The following is a 20,647-nucleotide window of genomic DNA, read 5'->3' as shown; positions in this document are numbered from 1 at the left end:
AATTGATTAGACACCAAAATGATTTGTTTAAAGAGTTTTCCTTCCCAAGTGCAGCTGCTCTCAGATCCAGGTCGGCGTTACCCCGTGAGGCTGCGGAGGAGTTCGCCGAGTGGGCCAGGCGCCGGGCCTCCTAGCCCACAACCCGCTCAGGGTGGAGTGGCTGGTCCAAGCTCAACAGACCTGAGGGTATCGGCTGGGCAGCGACCTGTGACTTCTGCTCTTCCAGTCCCTCCAGAGCCGGGAGATAGTGCATTTAGGGACCAACCCGAAGTGATTTTGCTACACCCGCCTCCTCTGAATTGCACCAAGAAGGGCCCCCATTCTTCCCGCTCTCCTTTCCAGTCCCCAGCCTTGGAAGTCAATACTGGCGCGTGGTTAATTCAGCGCACAGGCTCTAAAATATGGAGGCATGGAAAGAACAGCATTCATGGCAGTCTAAAATCTGGAAAAGTCACCGCCCTCTGAGGGTTGGGTAGGTTTCCTTTGTAAAATTCTTCAACGATATAAGGTTATGACCAAGAAAGAAAACCCAACGGAGGGTTGGCGGCGGGCGGACAACTTCGTCAGAATCGTGCTGGTTGCAACTAGCACCGTCCTGTAGCCAGAGAGTCACCTGGGAACCTGGACCCCTCCCTCCTGCTCAGGACATCAGGACACCCATTCTTCCTTCAGCGCTCTTGGTTTGTTTGAATCCTTGAAAAGCCCTCGCCTGAATGGGTGACAGTCAGAAAAGATTTCAACCCAGGTGAAGCCGCCTCCTATTCAGCCAAGGGCCCAGAAGAGGGAGCGGTTTTCTTCCTCCACCCAGAAGGTAACAGACACACCCGGAGTGGTCTGATGTTCCATGATGGCCACTCAGGTGGCTCTTCACAGGTCTGGAACTTGGAGTCAGAACTCGGTTGGCATAAGCTGATAGCCCTTCGGCAGAGCATCCTCTCTTGGGGATTTGGAGTGATAAGTAATACAAAACAAAAGTGCGAAAATGCCGGATTTTTTTTTTTTTTAAATTCATGGGCGAAAACCAAATTTAAGAAGGAAAAGAAGGGGGGAAGTTAACCGAAAAGGTGAATACACACTATAGACAAATAGAAGATCAAAGATTGAAAAGGAGGGTCAGAATAATTGGTTACTTCCTTGGCTCTCAGAGAGTGAAGGTCTCTTATTCCCCCCCCCCCATCAGTGCTAGGAATTGAACCCAGGGCCAGGAACCTAGTCTCTCTCTATAATTGAACTACACCCTCAGCCCAGTAACTAGTTTTTCATGTGCTTAAAAAATGAAAATGATTTTCAATAGCGAATCACCAATCCAATCCCTTCTAAATTTCTTGATAATTCTATTCTAAGCCAATAGTAATTTTCTGAATAGAATTTCTCCAGAGGTGGGAGGACTCCAGAGGAAGACAGAAGAGCCTGGTGGCACCCAGGATCAAATCCTTCACCCCCAGCTAACAAGTGTTTTACTGTAGCTAGATATCAAGGAAATGGTTCCTCACCAGCAGCTGAATTCTAGACTGGCTGTTGTCATCAGAAATGCTGATGAGTTCCATTCTGAGGCTCTAGCCAAGGAGTCAGTCTCCCACTGGGACTTGGGTGGGAATATTTGCTCTGACACCCACGATTGCAGTTTGTGAAAACAACAAATGGAAAAGGACATGTTTGATGACTCAGGGGGTCTAGAAACATTTCTTTGGAATAGTCCTGAAAACTGGGAACCAACCATATGTTACATCTCTACTACTCACAAAGAGAAATAAAGTATTAACTCTGAAACCAATAGAAAGTTCTCAGAGAACTTTGTGTCAGCATTTAAAGAAATGAACTTCTTCTTTTTATTTTTTTAATCCTGATGGGGTTGCCTGGAGAGTTGCCTGGCAAACTTTAGGGCATCCAGCACAAGACAGAGCACACCTGCACACTCCATCCCCCCAGGCTCTTCTCTGACATTTACAAAATAAACATCTTGAAATCCTTGTTTCTACATTGAAAATATTGCCAGCAACAAGCATCTAGTAAATAGTCTTATTTTCCTTTTTTAGAAAACATATATACTTGTAGTAATTTTCTGATGTTGATTAGTAATATTTTTTCTTTATATTCCCTGCAGCTACCAAAATCTAAGTATCTAATTATAAGACTTCCTCTCAGTCACACACATTGACCTACCAAGTTTCAAAGAACTCTTCCTTGTACTATAATTATAATTCCCTTGTTCCCCATAATGCATCTAGTGGGGACCAGGAATTGTGTGGGGCAGATGGAAAAGAAGAGGACAAAATGACAAAAAGTGATCCCAGCCCTTCCACAGTTGGCAATCTATCTAGTACCCCTCCACCCCCACACATGCTGGCTCACCTCAGCTAGGCCTGAGAAGAGCACTAACATACATTCTTAGTAAGTTGAAGTTTTTCTAAGAGGTCAAGTAAGAAAAATATTCTGACTGAGATATCACTGCAACTCATCAACTACAGGAAAACAGTGGTAAATGAAAGGTGTGAATAGCCAAGAAAAATGAGGGAGATTTGCCAACCAAACCAAATCCTGCACATGCATTTTTAAAAATCTTTTAGGAAAAAGTGTGAAACATTGAATTTAGCAAGCCCAATACATACTTGTCCAGATTTTTCCCTTCACTTCCCCTTTAGTGATCGACATCAAAACAGGCTCCCTTTTCAAAAGTCCCTTTGTGGATGGGTGAAGTCAAGCTCACCTGATCAAGCCCTCTTCAGGTAGCCTCCAGGGGATCAGCTAGGATCCTCACAAGGAGGGTTTCCAAGATCAAGCCCCTAATTAGCTACACAAAGAGAAAACCATGAACAATTTGTGCACTTGGTGGTATTTACTTCTTTCTTTTAACATGCTGCCTTTTGGGAAAAGAGTTGTCATAAGGGCAAATCAATCATTTCTGTGGGATTAAAATATGGGGAGGGGCACCAGTTTAACTCAAAGGCTGCTGCTATTTTAACCCATTATTTGGGTTCATATGAGGGGCCAATGTTCTATACAATAGGAAAAGAGAACAGAAACAACAATATTTTTTATAAGCTTCCCACCAACATACTGTGACCCACTAGACAACAAATGTTTTATGCTTGTGTAAATATGTGTATGAAGAGATAGATGTAGACATGTTAAAATAGAGTGATTGTTTTTCTGAGTTCATTTTGGTTAGTGTGTTTTTCCCAAAGGGCTGTTCCTGGGGGGCAGGGATATTCCTCAATGTTCATTCAGCTAGTAGAAATGAAGTCCATTAAGATGGACCCCCATTTTCATGATCTCCATATAAATTGTTGGGATAGGATAAGAGTGTCTCTGAGACAGTCATATTAATCAGTTCCAGAACAAGGTATTTTCAAGGAAGTCAGATTGTGCCTTCTGACCCTGACCTACCTAAAACATGATGTTGGCCTGTTGGTGGTTGGGACATAAGCAAGGTGAGGGACCTGCCTAGTTCCTGCCCTAGCTGATGGGGACTTCCCCCAAAGGTTGTCCAGCTGAAACTTTCCTATTGGAAACTCAACCACCACCGTGACTACCAACTCAGCCCTGGCCTCTTCAAGGGTCTGGGAACATTCACAGTGCAAACACCGGTGGTGGATTCCAGCCTGGTGTGTCTGCAAACAAACCGACAATTTGAGTTTGGCTCAGCACAGGCCACACACAAACTTTATTCTGTATCTAGGCCCAGATACCCTGGGTCTGAGAGTCTGCCCCCATTGTGAACACAGCTCGCCCGGGGCTGAGGCTCGGCGCTGACCCGGCCATAACTGCCAAGGGCCTGACAATGGGCACATCTGTCCTTTCTCCGAGGGATGAAAGCACCTAAGCGGACACGGCTCTGCCTTTTGTTACGGATTTTTTTCCTTTTCTTTTGTAAATGAAAGAAAGCCGCGGCATGTGGCGGCCGGGTGTACATCCCACACTGGGGGCTTCCCCACGCGTCCCCACCAGACCTAAGGACTAGGTTCGATTCCGGATTGGAACATGACTGTGGGAAAGGCGAAATTACGTCCGAAGCTGAATTAGTTTTCAAGTCGGGAGGCCCCCAGGGACCTGGGGAAAGGGGCGTCCCTAAGGGCCAAGCGGAAACCCGAGTGGCAGCATTTACCCTGCCTGCGTCAGTACTTTTCGCAAGCAGTGGCCTCTGGGTGCTCTACCAGGAGAGCTATAGAGGCAACCGCAGCAACAGTCAGAGCCTCGGCAGCCCCACCAGTACCGGAAGTTAACAAGGGAACCCACCGGGGCACTCCTACTCTCCTCCTCCCCTCTCCCCGCCAAGTCACTGACGAAGCAGGCGTGCAGCCTTAATTATGAGCTGCGCGGGAGAAGGACACAAGCGGCTAGAGACAACGAGGTATGAGCTCTTGGCACTTAGTGCTCCTTCCCCAGGGCACGGATAAAGAAGGGTGCGCAAAGAAGTATCCGGGAGGATGAAGGGTGCGGGGTCAGCAGCCGCCAAGCTGACCGAGACCTTTAAGATATTTATGGCTCCCTTCTTCAATAGGCAGAACATTTAAGGGTGGGGAAAGCGCCGACTTAACAGCAGCTCTCCGGAAAATAGAGCTTTTTGGGCCTGGGTGGAAAGGAGTGATGACAAAATTCCCAGCTTCCCGGGCAGCCTTTCCCGGGAAGCAGCAACTGTACAGAGAGAAGCAATGCTCCCAGCATAGCGAGCCAACCGGGATGGGAGCCCGGCAGAAGCGTCCTGGGGCTGGAAGGAAAGAGCCCACCAGTGCAAGGGAGGTGAGCGGGAAGCAAGTCTCCCGAGATTGCGGCGGCGACCCCAGGACGCGCTCCGCCCCAGTTCATTGCACGTGCCCACCGCTTCCAGGCCATCCGGCGCCGCTAGAAAGGCGCAGGACCACCCCCTCCCCACCTTCATTTGTACGGGGACTTTAGGGGCTGGGTTCGCGGGGACGGGGGGGGCGGGGCCGAGTCTCACGCATGCGCAGTACGACCGGTAGGCGTGAGGGCGGGCCTCTGCTGCCGCCGCGGCGACTGAACCGCGGCCACAGAGTCTGCAACAGTAACCGAGCCATGGCTAGAGCTGGCGAGCGGCGCAGGCAGGCAGCAGCCGTGGCAGGCGCGCCGGTCGCGTCAGGGGAGCCGGGGACCTCACAATTCTAAGAGGGGCGAGAGGGGGCCGGGGCTGGGCGGGCTGGTGACCTCGCGCTTTCACAACGACGCGGATCTTTTTTGGAAATTAATATTTTTTAAAAGGAGGACGCAGAGGGGAAGGTGGGGGCAAGAGAGAAGGCCACACACACACACACACACGCACGCACACACTCACTCACTCATACAGAGCCCCACAGTGAGAGGAAGGAAGAAAGGCAACAGTCGCCGGCAGCTGATGTGAAGACCAGACTCCGTGCGCCCCTCACAGCCTCTGCCCGGCCACATCGATGTTGTGTCCGCCGCCCGCTCGCCGGGATCACGATGAACGCGCAGCTGACCATGGAGGCGATCGGCGAGCTGCACGGGGTGAGCCATGAGCCGGTGCCCGCCCCTGCCGACCTACTGGGCGGCAGTCCCCACGCGCGCAGCTCTGTGGCTCACCGTAGTAGCCACCTGCCTCCCGCACACCCACGCTCCATGGGCATGGCGTCCCTCCTGGACGGCGGCGGCGGAGGCAGCGATTACCACCATCACCACCGAGCCCCTGAGCACAGCTTGACTGGCCCCCTGCACCCCACTATGACCATGGCCTGCGAGACTCCCCCAGGTATGAGCATGCCCACCACCTACACCACCTTAACCCCTCTGCAGCCGCTGCCGCCCATCTCCACCGTGTCGGACAAATTCCCCCACCATCACCACCACCACCATCATCACCACCACCCGCACCACCACCAGCGTCTGGCGGGCAACGTGAGCGGTAGCTTCACACTCATGCGGGACGAGCGCGGGCTGGCCTCCATGAATAACCTCTATACCCCCTACCACAAGGACGTGGCTGGAATGGGCCAGAGCCTCTCCCCCCTCTCCGGCTCGGGTCTGGGCAGCATTCACAACTCCCAGCAAGGGCTTCCCCATTATGCCCACCCCGGCGCTGCCATGCCTACCGACAAGATGCTCACCCCCAACGGCTTCGAAGCCCACCACCCGGCCATGCTCGGCCGCCACGGGGAGCAGCATCTCACGCCCACCTCGGCCGGCATGGTGCCCATCAATGGCCTTCCTCCGCACCACCCCCATGCCCACCTGAACGCCCAGGGCCACGGACAGCTCCTGGGAACGGCCCGAGAGCCCAACCCTTCGGTGACCGGCGCGCAGGTCAGCAATGGAAGTAATTCAGGGCAGATGGAAGAGATCAATACCAAAGAGGTGGCGCAGCGTATCACCACCGAGCTCAAACGCTACAGCATCCCACAGGCCATCTTCGCGCAGAGGGTGCTCTGCCGCTCCCAGGGGACCCTCTCGGACCTGCTGCGCAACCCCAAACCCTGGAGCAAACTCAAGTCCGGCCGAGAGACCTTCCGCAGGATGTGGAAGTGGCTGCAAGAACCAGAGTTCCAGCGAATGTCTGCGCTCCGCTTAGCAGGTGAGCAAGTCAAAGAGCTTGGCGCGTAGGCGAGATAAGGGAAGCGGAAACTCAAGGGCCTGAAGGTGGGAGGGAAAGAGTAGACTGAGCTTTCATCCTTTCCCCTCCTTTAGAGGGGTCCCTGGGCGTGGAAGAGCCAGCACACGGCTTTGGGAGTAGACTGCCTCTTCCACGGCTCAGGGCTATGGGCTGTGGAAGGCCATAAGCTGCAGCGGCCTCGGTGACTGTAGGGGCGCATTTGTGCGGAGGACCGCGCTTCAGGATCGGACAACCGGAGGGAGCGAGAAATCCTGGAATCTGTTAGGATACAGTCTGTACGTGGCTTATCAGCTGAGCACTCAGGGCTTGAGAAGTGGAGTGGGGGCACACGTGCCTTGAAATACGCTTGGAAGCTCCCTTTCAGTACCCTCAGTTACAGCGCTGGGCTGGAGCTTGCCAGAACTGCCAGTCAAGGTTTGGCTGAACTCGCTGCGGTGACCCCCTCCTGGGCTAACTAGGCACTAGGCAGGCTCAGGAGAACCGCACTTTTAAGAGTGCGGGCAAAACGTTGCAAAGTTGTGGAGCGGTGTGTGTGTAGAGGGGATGTGGCGGAAAAGTTAGTATACACTGAGTGTGGAACTGACCGTGGAAAGGAGAGGGAAGGGGGCACACAGTACCGAGGTCCAGATGAGAGCGGCAGAGCACGTAAGGGAGCTCGCGGCAACTGGCAAGGGCCGCCTTCGCTATACATTCTTTTAGGACTTGGCATTTGGTTTTATTCCTCTCGTGACTTTCAGCTGAATCCCAGTGCAGGAGGGTGGGAGTATGTAAATGAGCCCCAAGTCTGCAAAGGTCCACTGGACCCAAAAACCCCAAGCCGGCTGTTTCGTAGCTAAGGGGGAAGGTCTCGGTGGCGCTGCGCGGACAGCGCGCCTGGCTCTCCTAGAATGCAGACAGGCGGAGGAGGTAGCTGAAACCGCACCAGGGATTTCAGGAAGATTCGGCTACACCTTGAAGACAGAGGACAGGAGGGGAGATAGAGCCAAGGGCAGCGGAGGGCAGACTGGGTTTAATGAGACCTGGGCGGAGGTTGCCAAGTTGATTGACTCCTGAGTCCATGTCCCCACCCCCGCGCGCGCAACTCAGCTTGGCGCCGGAGCCTGAGCCTTGGTGAAGAGAAAGGTAAAAGCCAGAATGAGGGTTTGTTAATTAACTGATCGTTCTCCATTAATTCGTCCCTGGAGAACGAGAGACAGTCAATCCTCTCTGAGCCGGGGGCACTGAGCCGTTTCACAGTCTAAAATCAAAGCGTGAAGCCGAAGCCCCCTCCCCCCACCTCGTGCCTGCCAATAAGAAGCTAGGGGGAGGCAGGTGCGGGTGAGCTTGCGATTCGAGCCTTGAAATGACCCAGAGCTTTCCTCGGATCTGGGCGCTAGAGGTCTTCGGTCGAGAGCACCAAGCTGCTTGAGCCTCTGCCCTGCGGGATTTTCCAGCCTAGCTGGTCTTCGCCAAGCAACTTTCTCTGGCACACTCCTGCTGCCTGCATCTGGAAGCCAGGCGAGGCAGTGGGGAAGGGAACCGAAGGGGAGAGGCTAGCGGAGTGTCTCATCGAATCCAGGGCTCCGAGGTTTCCACTCTCTAGCGCTGAGTACCGGCATCATCTTATCCCGCGTGTGATGACCGAGACCCTACCGGCAGCTGAGGTTCGTAAAAGGATGAGCGAAGGGGTCACTCCCTGCCCTGACTGCTCAACCTTTGTGGGCGTCCAATGTAGTGCATCTTCACAGGCCCACCGCAGGAGCTGGAGTTAAGGATCTTTTACCTAGGCAGTGCTCGCCGATCTCAGCGAGTGGGACGTGGAAAAGTGGAAAAGAGGTGGAAAGGGAAGTCCAGGGCCCCCGCCCCACCCCCAGTGAAAGAGCACTTACTCCTGACTTCATCGACCCGCCTCTCCCCACTGCCTCTGGTCTTCCCCTGGAAGGGACAGGCTTGATAGGTTCCGTCTAGCAACACCCCCGAGACTTGGAAACCGACCTAGCGCCCAATTCTAGGTATGTGCCCTCTGACCTCCAGGCGTGGAGAGCTGAGGTGGGGGTAGGGAAAAGCGCCGCGACCCGCACAGTAGAGGCGAGGCCATGAGGTGCTGGGCAGGTACTCGAGGGACCCAAAAGGTCATTGAAGAGGCGCCTGCCTGGGCACCTAATAGCCTGTGTCAAGCCTGATGCTCTTGTGGCCCCAGGCAGGCAGCCTTTTCCTAGAAAAAGTACAAAATAGGAGACTCTGGCCGGATACACTTTTTTCGACAAACCCAAAAGCACTTGGTGTCCTGATAATTGGGTGGAACGTCGCGTCTCCTACTTTTGATTTTTTTCACTGAAAAGGATGGTACGGAGGGCTGGGACTGAGCGTGTAGTGCTGGCCAGGAGGGTCCCACGCAAGGAACCCGGAGCAAAAGCGAGACCTATTTTTAAATCAGTGAGTAACAGCGATCTCGTTAACATTTTCTTTAAAAAAAAAAAAAAAAAAAAAAAAAAAAAAAAAAAAAAAAAAAAAAACACGAGATCGTTTTCTGAACCCTTCAAATGGTGTCTAGGCTAGGAGTGCAGGAGCCTGAAAATCGACTTGGCCTTGGCTTGAGGACCTTGGTGCTTGCCTTTCTCCGCCTGCTCCCGAATGCAGAAGTGCCCCTAGCATCTTTGCTTGCTGTTGTGCTCAAAGACACCGCTCCCCAATCTCCTCCCAACCCTCAAGGGAAGTGGAATCGCACTACCATGCGTTCCTTTGCTCCCCGCGAGAGGGTGGCTTCTCCGTGTTCCTCTCTGTTCCCTACGTTCCACGCAGCCTATTGTCAACCATCATAACCCTCTGCACGTGGCAGTGGTAGCATGTTTGAAGAGGTGGCTTTGGTCTCGAAATTTCAACTCCAGTGGAAGATGGGCGACAGAAGAAATTCTCACCAAATTAACTACCTTTAAGAAAATCAATATATGTTCCCTCAATGTAATACTTGCTACTGCCCCATTACAACACAGCACGACTAGGCTCGCAGCGATGCTTCTGATCCCGAGTGGGGTGGGGGAACTGGGCTAGGGGTGTGCCCCCCCGCAGTCGCTGGCACCTTTCAAGAAGTGAGGAGATTAGTTTCCAATTAAAGATTCCAGAAGGCTTTGGGCTACACCAGGAACTACCAGCGCAGGAAGAGACTGCAGTGAATACCCACAAATGGGCGAGGCACAGTAGACCTAGGAGGCTGTTGAGCACAGGCTAGAGGTTCCGAAGTGGATAGGTGTTGGGCCACTCTAACCCTGCAGGACTTGCAGGCAAGAAAACCTCCAAACCGCGCAGGGGAAATTGTCAGGCCTTCAGCACCCAGGACTTTGGCCCCTACTTTCACCTACAAAGTCCTGGAAGAGGACCTGAGCCAGGGGGACTGGGTTCTGCATGGAGGCGGCGATGAGAAAGTCTCGCCAGATCCAACCTGGGTTGTGTTTGCTGTGAGTGGCCTTGCGGCCTGGTTGATTGATAACTGGCCCCCGCACAAGTCCATTTGCTTTTTGTTAATATTTACCTCGGCCAGTGACATTTCAACTGTCCCATTGCCTCCCTGGGCCACGGGAGCCAGGCAGGAATGCTATGTTGGACTCTAAGAACTGCACTTCCTCAATCCTGGAAGACTCCTGAGCAGGGAGAAAAGACAGGACAGGGTGTGAGGGCAAGGGAGATGTAAAGATTCCTGGGCTCAAGAAAGGGAGAATAAGGCGCCAAGGGCTGGGTTTTTCTCCATCTCAGCCTCTTGGTGCAGAGGGTCTGGAGTCCCGCAGCTGCTCCTAGTCTGCTGCAGTGCAAACAAAGAGCCAAAGATGGACCAACCATGTCCCATATCCGCCTTGAATCCTGGGTGAAATTTTTGGACTGGCCTCCTCTCAGTGTGGCCAGGGGATGACCTGTTGTCAGAAGAAGAATCGAGTGTCCCAGAACCTGCTCAGGATGAATGGTGGCAATGCATCATGAATTCCGTGGGGAATCAATATCCCCCCCCCCTCTCTCTCCCTCTCTCCCTCTCTCCCCACACACACACTCTTCTTCTCTCACTCTCACTCATTCTCTCACAGACACACACACATACACACACACACACACACACACACACACACACATGCACGCAACGGTCAATTGCAAAACCCAAAAGTCTTGGAGACAGTCACCATAAGACTCTGCAGGCACCTTTATCAGCTTGTGTCTGCCCCCTTGAGGGTATGTGAACCATAGGGGTCCCCTAGAGTGACAAGCGGAAGGGAGGTGCCCATAGGTTTCAGAAGACATAAGCAGGTGCTGAAGAGTGGAGCTGTTACATCTGACTGGTGTTGGCTAAATCTGCTTCTGAGGCTTGAGGAAGACTGGTGGCTATTTATTGTGTGTTGACCTTGGTGTCAGCGCAGGGAGGATGCCCACCAGAGACAAACCCCATAGCCTGTTCAGGAGATGTCTGACTCTGGCAGGAGGTGCAGCCCCGAGCTACTTGGAACCATCCAGAAAGTGATCCAGATCCTGGATCCAAGGTTCAGGGCACCACAATTGCTTGAGACTCAGCCCCCCAACATTGTTGATTGCAACTGATATTTGGGACCTACAGTACCAACAATAACATGGTTGTGTTGTAGCAGCAAAGTGACCCAGAGCCCAATATATGTCTTTATTTTTAAGCTTTAAGTCCTCTGTGAGTCAAGCAGTGGCTGAACTGCTGTGCTCCCTTCATTTGGATTCACCATCTCTGGGTTGCCAGACAGACTGGGCTGTGGAAGCTGTGTGCGCCCCCTGCGGGCTGCTGGGGCTGGACGCCCAGCAAGCATCAGTGATTCAGCCTGCTGGGAGAGGAAAGGGATGCTTGCTGAGTCTTTGTTTTTAGAACATCTCCGTCTTAGGGGTTTTCAAACTGATAACTATTTCCATAGGAAGAGGGTGTGGAGGAGGAGGAGAAAGATATCAAATTAACTTGTTGAGGTCCTCAACAATGCCTAGTGCTGCCCCACTGATGGAGACAAAATTTTCATTTTCCTGAAGCACACCCCAACACATCCCCAAACAAGATGCATATTTGGATTTGTTATCCAAATTATGCTTCTGCTGACATGTTTTTATTTGAGAAAAGCAGAGTCAGGGTAGAGAAGGTGACCCTGGCATTCTGAAGTTGGATGTTGGGGCCAAGGGATATAGTTTGAGCGGATTAGTGGTTCCTTTGTTTTGTTGTCTCCTCTTCCAGCAAACTGACTGGAGTCAGGAGGCAACCCTGAGGCCTTGAGCTTGGAAGTCTTTGTTTCCTCTCCTGTGGGGTGGGTGAAAGGGCGATCCGAGGCGACAGGTCCGCAGCCCTGGCGCGGCGTCTCAGCGTCAGGACCCTGGACAGGGCCCCACTATAGCGTCACCTAGTCTGCGCCCCTTAAAGGAAGCTAGGGTGTCTTTTAAAAGTTGTAGTGAGAAAACGAAAATTAATAGCTAATATTCCGAAGTTTGTGAGAGCACGAGACCTGCCAGGAGTATACAGTGGCACAGTCAAGTAATCAAAAAGATCAAACCTATCGGCGTTGATCTGGTGGTTGATCTTTTCGACCCCCATAGCAGCTTTGTGTATGCATCTGAGTGCACGTGCACACCTGCTTATAAAATCGGAATTCGTGTCCCTGTGGGTGTGACAGGGGTTGGATCATTAAGCTAAAACGTTCAATTCAGTCCCTTTGATCCGCGCTGGGGAAAATCTATAGTCATCTCTAATCTACGAGGTCTTTAAGGAGGTTGTTACACGAGCTGTTTGATGTCATCATTTCCACCTTCATGGCGAATTCAGCTAATCAAAAAGATGCTGCTCCCCAAAGTTCTCAGAAGAAATAGTTCTTACAGAGCATATCAATAAAATTTATTCCTCATCTTCTTGTAAAAAAAAAAATCCTCAAATCTAACGCAGTGGGGAAATTAAAAAGGAGGCTCTGGGTGTCTTGGTCCTTGCCTACTGTAGTTAGAGGACCTGTCCTTGAAGTGGCAGTGCTGAGTGTTCTTTGAAAACTCTACACATTGGAATATTTAAACACATACTAAATACTGCAACTCAACCACAGAGTCTTCATGGGTTGAATGAGAAATAGCTAAGTTCATTTCAGTCCCCACTAAAGCAACAGGATTTCCAACCTTTGGTAAAATTGAATGCCCCCCCAACCTAGGATAGTACAGGAGGACCTTACAGAAGTCATGGTGTTAGAAAATCCATTTCTCATCATGCTGGAGAGAGACATTTAACAAATATTCATTAAATATGTTTTTTTCATTATGTCTATTTAAATAAGATGAGTAAGCACCTTTATGAGAAGAAAATCACATTATTTCTATTTGAAAAAGATCAATGTTATAGTTCATTAAAAAGGAAAAACTTATTTCTAGTGTGAATGAGTTTAGCATATAATCATAAATTCCTATCTCATCAATAAGTTTTTATAGGTTTTTATTTTAATATAAATGTGTAATACTAATGAAGCTTAATTTTTTTCTGAGATGATAGAATTGGATTAGTTAACTCAGCCAATCGCAAAACAATCTATTTTGATACAAACAAATTATTTATCCTGGGGTCTTGCTATAGAATCATCTACATATGTCCCTCCCAAAATATTTATATTGTCATAAAATTGGAACAGTTTAGTTCTAGAACTATTCTTCTCTTTTGATGAGGCAGTTTAATAAGATTACAGCTGAACATAACCAGACACTAAAGTTCAACCCATCAGATTTTTCATAGCAATAAATAATATAATAAAGGAAATTTAAGTTTGTTTTGTGTTATTTATTGTATACTGTGGTCGGCACATAGATATTCTCATTTCTCATCATCTATGCCAATGGCTCCTAAGTCTTGCTACATATTGGAATCACTTAGAGACAAAACAAACAAACCCTAATATCTGGTTGCAACAACAGATATTTGGATATATACTGTATGGAACATGACCTGGGCATTGGGGTTTTGTTTTTGTTTGTTTATTTATTTATTTATTTATTTATTTATTTATTTAAGGCAGGGTCTTGTTAAGTTGCCCAGGCTGGGCTTGGATTTGAGATCCTCTAGCCTCAGCCTCCCAAGTAGCTGGCCATATATGTAGATATATACCAGTACTCCCTGCTTAATGAAGCATTGGGATATTGGGACTTTTAATAGCTTCTAGGTGATTTTAATGTGCAGGGAAGTTTTGGAACCAGTAGTCTGTGTGGTTACCATGATTTTCCCTGATGCTTTCTTTAGGGAGGTAAAATAATTTACCTGTACTAACACAACTGGAAAACACTGATGCCCTAAAATCAGCATTCCCAATTAAAAACCCAAAACTCTTTTATCCTCTACCCCATGCTTCTGTTGCTGGTTCAGGTCCACCAAATCAGTGGACCTGGAGTGTGGAAATGTCAGATTCATGGTCATAAACACCCAATAGGAAGCCTGTGGATAATAAAGTTCTTGAAATTAGAGAGAATATATTCTCCCTCTGGGACTCTCAAAGAGCGTTACTTATGGAAACTTCTTTCATTTTTACTCAAGACTTTTAAAAGAGATTTTTTATTGCTCTCCTTTGAAGAAGCAGCCAGGGAGAATGCAGGGCAGTAACAGACTTACACATGGAACCCAAGTCTCTATCCATTTGTTCACTTAAACAATTATTGATGGGCAAGGCCCATCTCATTAGATGTGCTCTGTGAGTAGGGATGGCCCCTTGAGACCCATGCCTGGAGGAGGACCCAAGGGCCCAGATCCTCCCATATTTTCAAGCATCAGCATTCTAATCTGCACTTGGATAGCAATTATATTTTTTGGCTCCACATCAGTGCCTGTCTTGCTGTTCCAAAACTTGCCTCTTACTCATATTTTAGGACTCTACATACATACAAAATAATAAATTGACTAAAACTCTGATTATATGTTGGCAGTTGTCCAGAGGGCAACTTACAGTTTTCTTCAAACCCTGCATGCTTCCAGTCACCCATGTGTTTCTCATCTTTCTTTGCATATGCCATAGGGTACTCAGAATCGACAGTTTCTGAAATCACTCCTTTCATTTTCACATCTGGTGATGATCTCATAGTCCCAAAGAGAGGTTATCAGAAGAACACAATAAACTATGTGCTTTTTGCTTTCCTTCCTGTTGCCTTCCAAAACAGATCAATGGGGAAATTAAATAAACAAACGAGCGAAGTGCGCCACCTAGTGACTTCTGTGCTCACTGCCGGTTCCTCGGCTGGAGTGCGTGAGAGGAGTGGCTAACGCGATTCAAGTATTGATGGAGTCACAAAAATCGTTCATTAAGGCAATTTAATCTTTGCTATTAAATGTCCTTCCAATTCATTTGGGGTAATTAAGATGCAGTTAAAGTGATTAAATTCTAATTACTTATGCTAGACAAAGACATATTTGTCACACTAATGCGGTTAGGGTAACTAAGGACTCAGAAAGAAAGTTAACATTTACTTCAAATGATGCAACAGAAAAAATCAGTTCCTCTTTTCATCATTAATCCAGTGAGCTGGGTGATTATGTAATGGCACTACAAGCTCATTAAATACGGGAAGTGCTGATTAAAATGACTGCTAGGAGGAAAACTTGAACCAGAAGTATCTCAATACCATTTGGTCAGCATTCCTGGGCAAAATTACTTGAGGTGCTTTCCCTCCAAGCCCTCCACCCTGAAGTAATAAACCTCCCCTGACATTAAAAGGAGGATGCCTCACAGAAAGCTCTTGTTTTATCAACCTTCAGATGCTGTTAAAGGAAAAAATATTTTTAAATGGTAAATGGATTCTTTGAGTGACAAGGAGCATGGCAAATGGGTAGGAGTGGAGAAGAGAATTCCTGAGGTCAACAGAATGGACATTTCCACTGTAGGCTTTGGAAGTCACTTTCCTTCTCACATGCACCCTTTCCTATTATTAAGCAGTCCTTCTTTCCTGCCCAGTTCCATTTTTACTGCCTTTGATGGAGTCCTCTTGCACACAATTATGCCACATTTATTATTATACAAACTCTGAAGAGTGCTGAGAACCTCTGCTGCAAATTGCTCTCTGTTCAATTTTTTTTCCACCTTCATATGGAAAGAGTTCTTGGATTATAAACCATCAACTCATTGAGGCTGTTTTGCCATAACCTCTACAGTTCCCAGCCTCTTAGGATAGCTTAATTATGAGTGATCATAAAGTGAGGATGAATTTAATGAATTTGAAGTTTGCCTTCCTCACAAACATGGCTTCTTAAGGAGGTGCCTAATGTTTTCCTTGGTGCAGGGGGACAATCCAAGGGTAAGAATGATTGGGAATACTTTTCCTCAGGAGACCTGAATCTTGTGTTAGTTAATTTGCATATTGAAACTGTAATTGTGGAGGTTGTATCTTTCCACTGTATATCTCATTGAATATTACATCATAAGCAAAGAAGCTAGAATAATCAAATTTATCAGTCACTTAAACAACTATCTTCTTAATAACAAATCAGTTATCTGAATATTTAGAGTCATTGTTAATTTTATGGATCATGATATGCCATCTTAAATTACTGGATGAAAAAAAAAAAACAACTCTGGATTAAGAATCAAGTACCCTAGAGAAAGGTTCTTGCAGTAATTAACTCCTAGACCTTGTCAAGTAATTTAACCTTTCTGGGCTTCAGTCTCCTGAAATGTAAAATGAAGTATTTGGCCGTAGGGTCCCTGCCAGTTCCTACATTCTATGATGGATTGCCTTCTATGATGACTGTGTGTCCACAGCAAAGCCCAGTAGGCACTATAGTCTCTTGTCTCAGTTTAGTGTTCTGTCCCCAATATTAAGATCCAGCAAGGTGTGAGGCTCAGGGCCCAGCCTTGTGGGTAGAGTCTCAGGCCAGCCTCTCCAGACAGGTGGTCAGAGGAAATAGCCCATCCAGTCAGGAATGCTGCCTTCGAAAGTGCCAGTTTGGGATTCCATTGTCCATGTTCTAGTAACACAAGCTGTTAGTGAGGATATGGATTATCAGAAACTCAAACATATAATTTGGCATCCTCTTATAACCCTGGACCTGCACATACCTAGCAATTCTACTCTTTTGTATACATTTTGGATAAACTCATGAGTATACCTAGAGATCTAAAAAGACTGTTCATAGAAGCATTGTTCGTAAGAGCAAAAAACTGGAAACAGCTTAAATGTCCACTGACAAGGAAAGCATAAATAAATAATGATGAATTCATATACTGCAATAATATGCTTCTTATAAAAACAAATGAGCCAAAGCTGTATACAACAATATAAATGAATCTTAGGAATAATGTTGAATTTTTTAAAAAGTAAGCACTAGAAAACCACACCAGAACAATACCATTTTTACACAACTCAAAAGCAAGCAAGGCAAAACCACTTACTGTTTAGAGATGCACAAATTTGTGATAAAAACTATTTTTATAAAAACAAATGGGAGCACATGCCTAGCACATGAGGCACTAGTGCTGATTCCATCCTCAGCACCACATAAAAAATAAAGCTATAAAAAAATGGAGCTGAGGATATTGCTCAGTGAGAGAGTGCTTGTGCAGGCTTGCACGAGGTCCTAGGTTCCACCCCCAGCACCCCACTTAATAATAGTAATAATAATAATAATAATAATAATAATAAACACAAATTCAGGAGAATGGTTGCCTCTGGTGTGGGGATATAGGGAGATAAGAGAAAAGGACATGTTCGTGGCTTCACAAGGGCAGCTGATGTTCTAGTTCTGTGGGTGGTGGATTCATAGGTGTTCATTTTGTTACTGCTTCATATCTTACAAACATGATACATGTTGTCTTGTAAGCGGTAAATATTACTCAGTTTGAACTTTGGAGAGAACGAGATTATTCTTGTCTGATCCCCCGACCCAAACAATATACAGCAAACAGACTCCAAGACATCTTGTGTTGTCATTTAAGCAAGTCTTAGCCCTGTGCTAAATGTTAGCACTTCTAGGAATTTTATGCAGTCAATTGTAGACAGAGTTTAAGAAGCAAAAGAGGAAATTCATTAGATAAAGAAAAAAAGTTAATGTCTTTGTTCATTTGAGCACATGCTCTAGCAGATTCTATAGTCAGGACTGGGGAAGGAAAGTACCCCAGTCTTGGAACTCAGTGTAGTGGGAAGAGAGACAGATATCAGTTTAAATTGCATAAGGGGTGGGGAGAGTTTTCCAGGGAGGAGAAGACTGAGTATGATGAAGGAACAATTTTGAAGACCTACAGGATGAGTCAGACTTGGATCAGAAATGGAGGAAGAGGTTTCCAGGGAGATTTCTTGGATATGAATTACCATAAAACTGAAAGTTTGTTTCTTCCCCAGAACAACTGAGTGACACAGTTCAGTCCCATCAATAACAAAAGCATTTTCCAAGGTTGTAGTTTTCCGTGGTAGGAGCCATGGACCAAGGGTTTCATATTCCTCCAGGGAGAAATTCAGATTGGTGGGAAAGCTGAAGGAGAGTATGTGTTGTTTAAAAAGCTTCCTAGATGAATCTAATGTTAACTCCAAATGAAGTATTAGAATATTGATACAATATTTTAAAAGCAAATGATTTTTTAAAATTATTTTACCCTCATTTCTAAAATAACCAATAGCTCCACAGCTCACTTAGGTGGTGTGTATATAAAATCTCTGACTTTTTTTGATGTGTGTGTGTGTGTGTGTGTGTGTGTGTTTATGTGTTGCTAGGGATTTAACCCAGGGGCACTCTGCCACTGAGCTACACCTCCTGCCTTTAATTAAATTTTACTTTGAGACAGAGTCTCACTAAGTTGCAGAATCTGGTCTCAAACTTGAGATCATCCTCCTTCTTCCTCCTGAGTCTCAAGGATTACCACCATGCCCAGCCTTTTGATCTTTTTGAAATAAAAAAAAAAAATCACTAAAAATTTCAAGATCCCTTTGAAAATAATTGATCCCCATGCTCCTCCAACTAAAAAGTTAGTACTGTTCTGTAGTCCTTACTGCTCAAAGTGTGGCTTCCTGGCCAGCAGCATCAGCCTCACCTGGGAACTTGTAAGAAATGCAGACCAGGTTCCATGCCAGAACTACGGGATCTGAATTTGTATTTTAACACTATCCTCAGAAGATTTCTCTGTGTGTAAAGTCTGAGAAGCACCTTCAAAGGCCATGCTACATCATTCAAAGGGCCCTGTTTCTTCATTTGCCCAAAAGCTTCTCATGTGCCAGGCCCTGGGGTGAAAAAGAGGAATGATGTGTCACAACCTAGAGAAAGCGTGTGGGGAAATAACTGACAGTGTCTCTGTTGAGGGCCATGATCTACGTAGGAATACAGTGCAGTGCAAACAGAAAATGAAACTGGAAAGAAGACTTTAAAAGGAGACAAAGGACCTTGCACATCTGTAAAAGTCCAGGGCCTTTGGCCTATGACAGCAGGAGCTAAAGGAAGCGGTGGCCTGTCATGCAGGGAAATGGTCAGGTTTGTGCTTTTGAAAGTGTGCCAGAGTGGGAAGGACTAGGAGGAGAAGTAGCAGGGAACTAGTAGCTAGGAGGGGTAGCAATAGATCAGGAAGGTCTCATGATATGTCACTGTCAACCAAGGTGGAGAAAATGGGTGGACAAGTTTTGAGAAGTATTTCCAAAGGAAAATCAAGTAGAGCTTGTGGTAAGTAAAAACGGAAGAGCACTGACTACTGTGGCCCTGGCTTGGGGAGTTGGGTGTTTGGATATACCTTTAACCACAGAATGGCTGTGTTGATGTAACTACAAAGATAGACTCTTTAGGAGGAACCTGCCCTCTCAAACTTGCATATTAAGATAGATGGACTCTCTGGGCTCTGTATAAACTTGAGATTTTGAATGTGGCCAATTGTCTTTTTTACCCAAATTTGTCTCTTACTGGATGAGAGGTGATGTGAACATGATGCTATTTAGGTGAAGATTCTGGGTCACTCCCTCTGGTTCAGTTTTGAGATGGTCATTCTCACCTCAGCCAACAGCTGCCCTTGGGCATACAGGAGCCCTGAAGAACCAATGTAAAAAGTGTATCTGAATCCATTCCTGCTATTAGAGAAACAAAGAAACCCCCAGTAAATAGTGGATCAGGAGCTTCAGTCTGTAACTGAGGAGTACAGGAGAAGAGAGATAAGCACAGACCAGTTGGTGGGCAGACAAGTGCTGGCAAGTCTTGGTTTGAGTCAAACCCTCTGTGATGGGAAATAAGCATCCTAAAGACAAGATATTTTCATAAAATTCCTTTCTCTAATCTAGTTATTTTTATGGTTGTCCCATGAGCCCCAACTTTTAAAAAGATATTTATGTTTAAATATATACTAGATGCACATCTTTTTCAGAAAGTTAAACAGTTTAGCTGGGTACAGTAGCACACCCCTGTCATCTCAGTGATTCAGGAGGACACCGTTTGAGGCCAGCCTCAGTAGCATAGTAAGACCCTCAAAACTTAGTGAGACCCTGTCTAAAAATAAAAAATAAAAAGGCTCAGGATATTACATCCCTGGGCTCAATCCCAAGTATCAAAACTCAAACCAAAGCAACCAAGAAAAAAAAATGAACATCATAAATAGATATACAGAGAAAACTATGTTTTTCTCCCAACCTATTCCCTAGTTATGTAGTCCTCCTCCCCTAAAGTAAATCCATGGTCAATTTCTTTTGAATTCTTGGAAGATAGTCTATGACTTTTCAAGCATACAAGCATGTGTGTATATGTGTAACCCTTTTTTAGAATAATTAAGGGCCTCTTCCATCTCCCAAATTATACCTAAGGAAAATAGTGAATGGTTCTTTGCTTCCGTTAATTCTTTCAACTGAACATTTCCTCCCTAGAAATGTGTTTACAAGCTCAGCAAGGTGCTGCAATCTGAAAAAGTGGCATAGTGTGATACCTTCTAGGTGGGTTGAAAAACGGAAGCCAGACATGGTGGCATGGTGGCTGTAACCCCAGCTACTTGAGAGGATGAGGTAAAAGGATCACAAATTCAAGGCCAGCCTCAGCAATGTAGTGAGGCCCTAAATAACTTAGTAAAACCATCTCAAATAAATAATTGAAAGGGCCAGGAATGCACCTCCTTGGTAAAGCACCTTTGGTACCAATCCCCAGTA

General features: G+C 46.9%; 1 protein-coding gene across 1 annotated transcript in view; it reads left to right on the top strand.

Moving 5' to 3' along the window:
• The first annotated feature begins 5,004 nt into the window (after nt 1-5,004).
• Nucleotides 5,005-20,647, top strand: part of ONECUT1 (one cut homeobox 1) — a 39,297-nt gene continuing 23,654 nt past the window's right edge. Inside the window, exon 1 of the mRNA XM_079129955.1 lies at nt 5,005-6,541. Coding sequence (XP_078986081.1) covers nt 5,437-6,541 — 1,105 coding nt within the window. The 5' untranslated portion in view covers nt 5,005-5,436. The remainder of the gene's footprint in view (nt 6,542-20,647) is intronic.

The sequence above is a fragment of the Sciurus vulgaris genome (genome assembly GCF_902686455.1).
Source record: "Sciurus vulgaris genome assembly, chromosome: 2".
Lineage (NCBI taxonomy): Eukaryota > Metazoa > Chordata > Mammalia > Rodentia > Sciuridae > Sciurus > Sciurus vulgaris.
Note: the sequence above shows the minus strand (reverse complement) of the source record. Positions and strands in the feature narration are given on the sequence as shown.